Source organism: Pleurodeles waltl, chromosome 3_1 (genome assembly GCF_031143425.1).
Source record: "Pleurodeles waltl isolate 20211129_DDA chromosome 3_1, aPleWal1.hap1.20221129, whole genome shotgun sequence".
Taxonomy (NCBI): domain Eukaryota; kingdom Metazoa; phylum Chordata; class Amphibia; order Caudata; family Salamandridae; genus Pleurodeles; species Pleurodeles waltl.
In genome coordinates, this window is record NC_090440.1 from 934,420,586 (window position 1) to 934,433,138 (window position 12,553).

The 12,553-nt window shown below is 43.6% G+C and overlaps 1 protein-coding gene across 1 annotated transcript in view; it reads right to left on the reverse strand.

The window, feature by feature from the left end:
- Window positions 1–12,553, reverse strand: part of TMEM50A (transmembrane protein 50A) — a 50,079-nt gene that overhangs the window by 776 nt on the left and 36,750 nt on the right. Inside the window, exon 6 of the mRNA XM_069223944.1 lies at window positions 6,352–6,418. Within this exon, the coding sequence (XP_069080045.1) occupies window positions 6,352–6,418 (67 nt within the window). The remainder of the gene's footprint in view (window positions 1–6,351; window positions 6,419–12,553) is intronic.

Below are 12,553 nucleotides of genomic sequence, written 5' to 3' on the forward strand. Positions count from 1 at the left end.
GTGAGGACTGCTCGCTTCATAGGCTAACATTAGGGCTGCCCTCATACATTGTTTGAGTTGTAGCTGCTGATCTGAAAGGCGTAGGAAGGTCATATTTAGTATGGCCAGAATAGTGATACAAAATCCTACTGACTGGTGAAGTTGGATTTAATATTACTATTTTAGAAATGCCACTTTTAGAAAGTGAGCATTTCTCTGCACTTAAATCCTTCTGTGCCTTACAATCCACGTCTGGCTGGGTTTAGTTGACAGCTCCCTTGTGCATTCACTCGGACACACCCCAAACACAGGATACTCAGCCTCACTTGCATACATCTGCATTTTGAATGTGTCTTCCTGGGCTGGGAGGGTGGAGGACCGGACACTTGCATGTCAAAGGACAGTAGCCTGCCCTCACACAAAAGACTGCCACACTCCCTACTGGGACCCTGGCAGACAGGACTGAACTGAAAGGGAACCTTGTGCACTTCTAAACCACTCTTTAAAGTCTTCCCCACTTCAAAGGTGCATTCGGGTATTCAAGCAGGGCCTCTGACCCTACCATCTCAGACACTTCCTGGAGAAGAAACCTGAACCAGAACCTGCATCCTGACCAGAAGACCTGCCTGGCCGCCCAAAGGGCTCACTTGTCTGCCTTCTGTGAAGGACTGCTGCCTTGCTGTTGCCCTGCTGCTCTCTGGCTGTGGTGAAGAAGTTTTCTCCAAGGGCTTGGATAGAGCTTGCCTCCTGTTCCCTGAAGTCTCAAGGCCAAAAAGACTTCATCTCTACAAGAAGGACTCCTTGTGCGTCGAAATTCAACTCACAGCCTGCCCCGAAGTGAAACTTTCACTGCACGCCAAACCGGAACGCATTGAGAAGATAGATGCAGCGCCAGCACTGCGACCGGAAATTCGGCACATGGCCCACCGGATCGACGCACAGCTGAGCCGGAACGACGGGGTGCGACTTCCAGAGAGGAATCGACGCAGCGCCCGCTGTGCAGTAGAAAATTCGACACAACACCCACCGAATCAATGCCGCTCCTGTGACTTCGTCCTGCCAGCACAGGAAATCCAAGCATCGTCCCCGGGGCATCTGAAAATCCCACAACCCGAAGAGGCTCCACGACCGAGTGCCAGAAATCGGCGCGCAGCTGTCCTTGCGTGAAAACTAAATGACACATCGCTGTGTGCGGCCCGAGAAATCGATGCACACCCTTTGTATCCACGCATCTCCTCCTCTGCGGTTCTTTGCGGAGACTTTTCACGAGAACCAGGTACTTTGTGCTTGAACAAGACTTTGATTGCTTTTAAAAGACTTAAGACACTTTATATCACTTTTATAGTGATATCTCAACATACACTTATTGCATTTTTATCGTTTTGACCTGCATTTACCCAGATAATTATATATTTTTCTAAACACTGTGTGGTGTATTTTTGTGGTGCTATATTGTGTTATTGTATGATTTATTGCACAAATACTTTACACATTGCCTTCTAAGTTAAACCTGACTGCTCAGTTCCAAGCTACCAGAGGGTGGGCACAGGATAATTTGGATTGTGTGATTTCCCCTGCCTAGAGTGAGGGTCCTTGCTTGGACAAGGGGTAACCTGACTGCCAACCACAGGCCCCATTTCTAACATAACATGTTTGGACAAATACCTGGCCGCATCTCAAAGCTAGATTAAAAGAGGCGCCTGTGCTGTCAAAGGTCACAAACAGATTAACTCTCAACAGACGCTCTAGGTCAGGTCCTTTGAGGGCATTCATCCAATGAGAATGAAGACACTTTTCCTATTGTCCAGGAAGGTATACTTTTCATTTATTGGCGTTTTTTCAAAAGAGCAAACTCGACCTTAAATAGCAGAGTGCTTTAATATGTTAAACATCAATACGAGATGTAGAGGTATTCCTCATAACCAATCTGGCTCTGCATGAGAGGTGTGAAGAGAGAGGATTCAGCATTGCTCCATGATGACCATATCCCTACTAGATTTTCAGGCTAGACAATATGTAAATGTTGTCATGCAGGCATGCTTAATGAATGGAATACAGTTACATTAAGTTGCCCGAACAGTGACTACACTAAGATATTCGGGTACTACTTCATAGAATAATTCATAAGATACAAAACAGGACCTAACCACTGGTGATGCGTATCTTAAAGAGCAGAAGGAAATGTGTTTTTGAAACTGGATGAATAGGAACAGAGGTCCTGGCCACAGTAAGGCCTTGTGACGCATGCACAAGCACTTTAATACCACGTTTATACATGGGGAATCAGTGAATGTTCTGCAAGCGATCAGAGATATATACTCTATGAGAAAGACCCAAGACGAGGCTAGCAATCATCTTTTGACCTGGAGCTGGCATGAAAGATATTGAAGAAGACTCAAATAAACTGCCCCCTTGTTGTCCACAAACCTAAAACTATGACAATAGTGACATGTTAGCAGAGAGGGGTGCCTCAGTGATCATTTTAAGGCAATACAGTGGCAGAAAAGACAGAACCATGGTCATGGGTCTTGAAGTTCAGAAAACAAGAAAACAAGAATGCACAAACTGAAATCACTTGTGATTTAATTGAAAGTTGATGATAAAAAAATGGTCAATGTGGAAACCTGACACAGTTCCAAGCAGCATGGATCAGAAGGTGAACAACCATGATTTAAAACTACCTTAAGTTAGTTGAGAACAAGGTATCACAAACATACCCAGTATGAATGCTGTAGAGGTTCATGGCTTTAATGCTAACTACCCCCTTGGTCTGAATGTAATTCAATGATGTGATCAAGAATTTTGAACATAATTTTGAAGGGACAAAACAGAGGATATGATCCAAAAGTCAATCCCGCACGTAAACAGAAGGTTGCATTTGCAAAACCGGCAAGAAAAGTCAGTAAGTCAAAATGACTGTATTCGGCTAATAGCAGCCATAAAAGTACATTCATTAGATCCAAGAAAAATGGGTAAAACGAATACAATACAGCTTAAAAACAAACAAACAACCAATACATCTGGCACAGAGTCAAAATCAAATAAAAAGATAAAATTGTGTCTCAAGAGAGACATAAAAATATAAAGTTACATGTATACAGGGTGATCCTTATAGTAAGAAAACAGCACTTAAAATAAAAGTTGTGCTATTTACACATATCTTATCAGAAGGCAGTTGCCGCAGAGCTCTTACTGTTTATTAAAGTGCAAGGTGATTTGTATGGAATAATTGTCACAGGGACATACAGTAAGATCATCTGCCCAAGTTCGGCAATTTGGAAACGCTATCATAAAGTGCACCATGTTTAGCATACATCGAAGAGCCAAGAACAGCCCATTGTTATTCAATTAGGCAGTGGTGCTTATTGGTCGCGTTAATGGTAGTCCAAGTGGCAACCTGGCCTATATCATGAATACACCATCACAGTGAAAAACAACTGAAATTTTTTGGTGCAGAGAGGGCAGGCATTTACCGCTCCCTGAGCAGAGGCTGCCTTTAAGGAGCAACTTTTATGATTACATAAAAATACAGGGTGGGAAAGGAGTGCCTGTGTCATAAATTGAAGTTCTAACGTACAATTCATGAAGCTTTTATTGTCCTTACCCCTGTCAAAATTAATACATATATATATATAATAATGACAGCATTTCTTTAATCACTCTTATACCCTTGGAGGTTTAATTCTGCTGCAAATATATAAAGGAGGCACAGGTTGGTTAGTTAGTCCATTTTATATCTATTCAACACAAGTATTTATTACTTTGTGCAGACAGCAGTTTGTAAATGCAATGGGGAGGTAATAGGAGTGTGTTCTAGAGGGCTTGTCTGATGCCCAACTCAGGTATTGCAACTCTTACTTCTAAAGCGCTGCTGTTTGGAAAGAAGGTAGGGAAAGAGGACTTGGCAAATTAACAAAGGTAGAATCCTAAATGGCATTCAGTTCGTGATGACCCTAACAAATGGTCTGGTAGCTGGAAAGAACTGCAACTCAATCACTCTTTTCTGAGCTGATATCCAAAAATGCAATGTCCCATGTTACTTGTTACCATCAATCCCAACCTATCCTTTGCCGGTATTGCTTTTCATAATTATCTTTTACATGGGAGACAAAAAAACAAAAACCAGTAGGTGCAATGCTTAAATTAATCTGCACTACTAATAATTAATTGGCCCACATTCAATTATTTTAATTTTGTCGACTACGCTACTGTAGACCGAGACCAGCCATATGCAAAAGAGCCTTTCCCCTCTTCCAGTAAGAATGGTACAGCCTGAAATAGCAGGCCTGGTCCTATCAAAATAGAAACACAAGCAACCCCAGACTGGCTCCAAACTTTTGGGTGTGTTAGTGAGGGACAGATTAAGTCCAATGTCATAGTCAGCACGGGACCCACTTAAGGGTATGCCTGTCTTACTTTAAAAGATGTCTCAGTGACAAAAACAAAACGTGTGTGCAATGGGAAAGCAGGGGAACAAGTCTCTCAAAAGCACAAGTGAATGCTCAGGTAAGCTATAATAAAAAGAGCAATTTCATTACAGCCAAAGATAAATGATCACAGATAATCAGGGAATGTGCCATAATTCGGCCTATCACTGCAAGGCTGAGCAAACCCAAAAGCAACAGATCAGTAAATTTAAGGCTTCTTTCACTCTGGCATCACATGACATTCCACACGAAGATGCAAACAAATGGCGTGGCAAGAAAACCCCCAAGAGGTCGTGGTCATGGAAAGTAACACAGGAGGAGTCCAAGCAGACCTTTATGGGTCAATAAAAGATGGAATATCGAGGGGTGATTGGCCAAAGACAGGCCATGATGGAGAAGGTAAACAGATATCAAAGTGAACTACAGTCTAAGCAAATAGTGAAACAGGAAAACGGCACAAAGTAAAGGTGTTGTAAGGTTCGGAGGTTCCCAAAGGTCAAGACTTAAATGTTGTGAAAGAAACAACAGTACTGCTTCATAAAATCAGCCCAATCAAAGTTTGCATGTTTTCTAAAAAAATAAATAAAAAAAAAAAGAACACCCAGACAGTTTTCACTCTTGCCCTAATTTTGTTTGGCTTTTTGGCAGAGAAGCTGCAAGAGCTGGTGAAAGAGGAAGCAAAACCTAATGCAAATGGAATAAACCGAGCATGCAGGAAAAGTGCATTCCGTCTAGGCCACTGTAGTGTTTGTCGGGCCAAAGTGGGGTTTGGAAAAGATCTCCAGTAGAAAGACTTGGTCAGTACATCATCAAATATTAGAACAGTGCAATGTTGCAAGCTCCATTGGAGGAGGGTCAACATTCCAATAGCTGTAAACAAAGGCCTCACAGGAGCCTGAGGGGATTTTATTTATTAGAACATTTTGCCCACTAGTGGCTGAATGTTCTAATAGCCTTATAGCCCTTTGTAGCTGGGCTATACTGACAATTAAAGACCCGCTCCCTTGTTAAAGGCCCGAGTTGAAGTGGGCCTTTAATGGGTGGTATATCTTGTTACGGCGGCTATAAAAGAAAGAAAAGAGTTTAGCAGTGCTTCAGAGAGTGGACATGGGGTAATGGAATTATCAACCTTGTGTTTCTTTAAAAAAAAGTAAAATAGAATGATGAATTCTGAAGTCATTAATTCGTCTCCTACTACAAGATATACCAATCTCTTTAATGTGCAGATTCTTTCACTCACTCCCTCCCTCTTCTCCTCCTCCCACCTTCCTCCAACAACAGAGGGGAGCTATAGGTATCTATAATAATTTAAAACTAGAATGAAATACATTTTTGTGTACGCTTTTCACCCATTTCCATCCATTATACATGGAACATATTTAGTATCCCTGTTTAGTCTCCCCACAAGTCAAGAATTTAGTTAAGAGAGACTGTCATTGCCCCCCCTTGCATGCAGGAGCACCCTTGAGACACTGGCAAACAAAGAGCAAACATGTTTAGTCCACTTTTCTCTGTTGTGCTACCAGTGTGACACCTTCCACAATCCATAAAAAGTATGACCCAAAGTGCCCTGGAAACGTTCATTAAGCACTACACAAAAGTATGGGGATGGCCAAAGTATTAGATAACGTTATCATTTGTTTACATCCTTGTGGGCAGAAAACAATAACTGGTGGACTATCTCAGAAGTATATACAAGAGGATACCCTAACTCTAACAAGTTTACAGTGCTTCACATTATACCTACAAAAATGGAACCAAATAGTTCAGTTGGAAATGGATACTTTGAACAACACTGGGTTTTGGCAGAAAGAGATGGGGTAATGCTATGTTGTTTATTGGAGGACAAACACTTAGTATTTGTTTCCCCCGAAGCTGAAAATATGACCGTACGGGGTACAATTTCAATATGAACGTTAATAAAAAGGCAATAAAACTTGCTTACCCAAAAAATATGAACGCATTCTGGAAAAAAACTGCAATTCCAGGATATACCTCCTTTGATTTATCATCTGCAAATAAAAACGTGTTAAAGTCAAGCTTACAAAAATGGACTCACACAAATGATCATTAAGCATTATTGCTCTCTGCAGAAGGCCTTGATGGTGATCAATGGCAGGGAAGGGTAATTAATACAACTTAATTATCGGTTACTTCTGATAAAAAGGGCAATAAGCACCTGTAATCACCCACCTCTACAAGCAAGTAAACACAACACACCCCACCCCACCTGTGTCTACTTTATAATCCTTCACTTCAGTGTCACCAACATCAGGAAGGCTTTGAAAACAATGCAGCAATTTAAATGATTGAAAAGCCTTTACAATGGCCTATCCAATCTCATTATTTGCCAGATGGAGTATACATGGTGGTAATACCCCAGGGCACTTATTAACTCGAGTCATTACAGAAAAAAATGCTTTTCGGAAGGTAAATGAGGTAATTAAAATATCTGCAGTAAATGTCATGTAGGCATAAACCCCAATATGTGGCATTAATGTTTAATCAGGGCCTAGCCTCTTACAAATGCACAAATTAGATGACGCTGCTGTTGACAAGGGCAGAAGCAATTAGGCATACAAGAACTAATTCATATTGGGAATTATTTTTCTGTAGTGAATTACAATACCAACAAGCAATGGAAAAGCCAATAGGTCTCGTCTATGCAAGATATATTGGCTTTGTCAATAATTTTTGCCATGTTGCACGGCACTGCAGCTAATATGCAACATGGAGAAAAAACATTGACAAAGCCATTAGATCTCGTGTAGGCAAGACAACTGCCTTTGCCACTGCTTGTTTTTAATGTTGTGTATCGGAGCAGTGCATCCTGTAGGCTGCTGCCCCCCCTCCCTCTGTCCCTACTCCTCTGCTCCTCAGAGGATTGGAAACTGGAGACGGCATTGGGGTATGGAAATCGGGGGTGCTAAATTAGCTGCCTAACCGGCATTTATTGTTGGAAACACATCACGCATTACCAGGGCCCGTTCGCAATGTTCAGGGCAAGGGGAGCTGTCGAGATCGAAGATGTATTGAATAGGAAAGGATGTGGCGTTTTTGCCAGAAAGGCTGACTTGGGAACCTGGGCAACCAGGTTATAGTCTAGGCATCGGTTCAACACCTTGTGATTCGGGGCAAATCACTTCATGTGCCTATGCATAAAAAAACATGAATGCAACCTTCTGCAACTTAACTGGGGTTCATGTAAAGAGCTGCAATACCTGCCAGTCGAGTTTCCACTACGCAAGACTGCAACAAATTAAAAAAAGGAGTGCAGTGTTAAACTGAAAAATCAGTGCTTGCATGGCACCTTGACCGTTGCTCATGTAAGCTACAATACCTGTGGGCGCGTTTGCCCTGTACCAGTGTGCAAGAAACTAAAATAAAAAAGCGAGAAACAAAGGAGGAGCGAGGAGAGGCAAGCATAAATAAAGAAAAATAGTACCTTAATCACGTTGGGAGCAGTGGACAGGCACAGTTTAATTTAAGTCAATCTGTGCTTGGTCCCAGCTCCACAGAAATTATTGGAAATGCTGTTTCAGCTGCATCAGCCAATTAAGAGGTTACAAAGAAGAATGATGTGAAGCCAACAAATGGATCGCTTTCACACTAGCGGCCTGTACAGTCTTCTGGACACCAGCATTCACAAAGTTATCAGTCAAAAAGACAAATGCACAAATAGATAATAAATCCTAAAACATGCAACTCCTATATGATAGGCAACCTAATGCTGAAATAAAGTCTCTTCACCAACACACCACTAATGTAACAACCGTACCTCTGCTGTGACGATTACATCCTTGGAAGCAGCAGAACTGCTCTCACAGGAATGAAACTATGATTTAATGTCTAAATTCACCCAAAAAACAAAGATACTACAGTGCTGTAGAGAATCAGTTTGACATAGCCAGCCTTTGAACCAACGCATAGAGTTAAGTGATTAGGAACCGGAGTGTGGGCACAACAAAGCACCCTCCATCAATAGTAGTGCATTGCATGTTAGTGGGTCACTCGATGCTAAATTATTCTTAGGCGACCTTATGACTTATTAGCAGAAATCTCCACGTCTGCTGCTCCCCTTCTCCTACTCCACATTCTGCCCTCCTCTTTCCTTGGGGATAAAGTATTGTGATTTGTAACCAAACACATACACTGAAGTCTAAAATATAATATAAATTACTGCCGGATTTTGGAATGGGGCTTCAGCTGGGCACATTGCCTCACACCTTATAATGGAAGACTATTGGGACTTCTTGTCTCAATATTGATGGTTAACGAATGTTCTCGTATATTCGTTTTTAAAAATATATCCGTTGTTAGACCACAAAAATATTGTAATTGTAACCATGTTTCATATACTCAAGTTTTGAAAGGAAAAGTTTTAAATACTACTGACTAATTAAAATTGCTATGTTGCTTTTATTTCTGTAAATGTTGCATATTGCACTAGTTTTCTCAATTAAAAAGGGCTTCAATGTTATTTGTTTTCTCAATGTAAAAGGGCTTCAGTCTTCCAGATTTTCTAATTTGAAGAAATCTGGCATTCATACATTTGACTCGTCATGTTCTAGATATTTTCCTCCAAGCCACTTGACAGTAGAGCGATATTCAACAATATTGCCTGCTACATAGCTAACAGTCTCTCTGCTGAGGAAACCACACGCTTTGAGTCATGGATGTTTGTATGAAAGTGCCCTTGTTGTCATGGTTACCACCCCTCCACACACTTTTTGCATGATATTGATGCTAACTTTGAGAGTGTGCTGGGATCCTGCTAACCAGGCCCCAGCACCAGTGTCCTTTCCCAAAACCTGTACCATTGTTTCCACAATTGGCACACTCCGGCACACAATTAAGTCCCTTGTAAAAGGTGCCCATGGTACCAAGGGCCCTGTGGCCAGGGAAGGTCCCCAAGGGCTGCGGCATGTATTATGCCACCCTGGGGAACACCTCACTAAGCACATGTACACTGCCACTGCAGCTTGTGAGTGCTGGTGGGGAGAAAAAGACAGTCAACATGGCACCCCTCTTAGGGTGCCATGCCCACAAACCACTGCCTGTGGCATAGGTATGTCACCCCTCTAGCAGGCCTTGCAGCCCTAAGGCAGGGTGCACTATACCACAGGTGAGGGCATAGCTGCATGAGCAATATGTCCCTACAGTGTCTAAGTCTATTCTCAGATATTGTAAGTGCAGTGTGGCCATATTAAGTATATGGTCTGGGAGTTTGTCATTATGTACTCCAAAGCTCCATAATGGCTTCACTGAATACTGGGAAGTTTGGTATCAAACTTCTCAGCACAATAAACCCACACTGATGCCAGTGTTGGATTTATTGAACAATGCACCCAGAGGGCATTACGAGCCCCCTGTACTTTTCCCAATCCTTTAGTGCAGGACTGACTGGTCTGTGCCAGCCTGCCAATAAGAGACGAGTTTCTGACCACATGGGGTGACAGCCTCTGTGTTCTCGGTGGCCAAAAACAAAGCCTGTCCTGGGTGGAGGTGCTTCACACCTCCCCCTGCAGGAACTGTAACACCTGGCTGTGAGCCTCAAAGGCTCAGGCCTCTTGTTACAGTTCCCCACTGAACTCCAGCTAGTGGAGATGCCAGTCCCCCAGATAAAACCCCACTTTTGGCAGCAAGTCTGGCAGGAAAATTAGAGAAAACAAGGAGGAGTGACCACCTCAGCTGGGACCACCTCTAAGGTGTCCAGAGCTGAGGTGACCCCCTCCGTGCAAAATCCTCCATCTTAGTTTGGAGGACAGGAACCAATATGGTTAGGTTTTTGTCCCCCTCCCCAAAGGGAGTGGACACAGGAAGGGTGCAGCCACCCTCAGGGACAGTAGCCATTGGCTACTGCCCTCGGACCCCTGTAACGCCCTAAATCCAGGATTTAAGGCCCCCCCTGAACCCAGTTCATCAGATGCCTGCCAACCTCACAAGAAAAAAGAAGGACTGCTAAGATGAAACCCCAGCAGAGACGAAGGAGGACGAAAACTGACTTGGCCCTAGCTCTGCCGGCCTGTCTCCTCCTTCAAAGAACCCTGCAAAAGAAAGCAATCCATCCTGCGGGTCCAGCAACCTCTGCTAGGCCTCCAGAGGACTGCCTCCACCACAGAGGACCAAGAATTCCCATGGATAGCAGCCTTGTCCAAGAAGAAACTACACATAAGGACTCCAGAGCCTTCACGGAGCAGCAAGGCCTGACCACTCTGCACCGATGCCCATGGCCTGTGTCCAGGTGGTCCAACTGACTAGAGAGGATCCCCAGGCGTTTCCGAGCAAGTGCCCACCCTGGGTTGACCTCTCCTGTACCCCATGACGCCTGCAGTGTGAAACCAGAGGACCACCCTGACCGCAACAGTACGGTCACCAGAAGGTACACTGCACTCCCAGTCCCCTGGCCTTGGGGAACCCAACCTCCCTCCGGTGCAGCAACGTTCAGCAGGCAGCCCTCCTACTTGTCCAGCCTGTGGTTCTCCGGAACCAACCCCCTGGAACTAGCTTGCAGCATCTAAGAGACACCCCCGGGCTCATAGGAAAGCATTGGGAGCTTGATGCTGTATTTGCACCCTGGAGGATGTGTGGCTGGTGCTAACCTGTGGCCCTTCGTGCTCCCCTAAACTCCCCCAGGTCTGCCCTCCGAAGACGCGGGCCTGATTCCAAGTGCCCCTAGTCTCCATAGGAGCCCATGTTAAATTTGCCTCATTTCTGATCTCTACACCCAGCCGACCCTGTGTTGCTGGTGGTGGGTGTTTGTGGCTAACTTGAACCCCAGCCTGTGGACTTCCTAACACATGGATACTGGAACCGTAAATCTTGTACTTACCTGCAAATCATACTAACGTTTCCCCCCCCCCCCCCGAACTGTTCTGAAAATTGCCTTTTTAAAACTTTTAAAACGGATTATTGCCATTTTTTCAAAAACTGCATAACTTGCCAATTCAAATCAAAGTGTTATTGATACATATGTGGAATACTTATTTATGTACTTACATGCAACTTTTATCTTGTGGTTCTAGAAATAAATTAACAAAAGAGATTTTTACTATATAAAAACCATTGGTCTGGAGTTAGTCATTGAGTGTGCGCTTCCCTTATTGTCTGTGTATGTACAACAAATGCTTTGCACTACGCACTACCTTTGATGAGCCTAACTGCTCGGCCACACTACCACAAAAGAGAGCATTAGTATTATCTACTTTTGCCTCTCTTAAGCCTATCGGTGGAACCCCTGAACTCTGTGCACACTATATCTCATTTTGATATAGTATATATGTAGGAAGTTGGCTCTGTATGCACTATTTCAAAGTAAGGAATAGTATGCACAGAGTCCAAGGGTTCCCCTTAGAGGTAAGATAGTGGCAAAAAGAGATAATACTAATGCTCTATTTTGTGGTAGTGTGGTCGAGCAGTAGGCTTATCAAAGGAGTAGTGTTAAGCATTTGTTGTACATACACACAGGCAATAAATGAGGAACACACACTCAGAGACAAATCCAGCCAATAGGTTTTGTTATAGAAAAATATATTTTCTTAGTTTATTTTAAGAACCACAGGTTCAAATTCTACATGTAATATCTCAATTGAAAGGTATTGCAGGTAAGTACTTTAGGAACTTTGAATAATTACAGTAGCATATATACTTTTCACATAAAACACAAATAGCTGTTTTAAAAGTGGACAGTGCAATTTTCACAGTTCCTGGGGGAGGTAAGTTATTGTTAGTTTTAGCAGGTAAGTAAATCACTTACAAGTCTCAGGTTTGGGTCCAAGGTAGCCCACCTTTGGGGGTTCAGAGCAACCCCAAAGTTACCACACCAGCAGCTCAGGGCCGGTCAGGTGCAGAGGTCAAAGAGGTGCCCAAAACGCATAGGCGTCAATGGAGAGAAGGGGGTGCCCCGGTTCCGGTCTGCCAGCAGGTAAGTACCCGCGTCTTCGGAGGGCAGACCAGGGGGGTTTTGTAGGGCACCGGGGGGGACACAAGTCAGCACAAAAAGTACACCCTCAGCAGCGCGGGGGCGGCCGGGTGCAGTGTGTAAACAAGCGTCGGGTTCTCTGTAGGTTTCAATGGGAGACCAAGGGGTCTCTTCAGCGGTGCAGGCAGACAAGGGGGGGGCTCCTCGGGGTAGCAACCACCTGGGC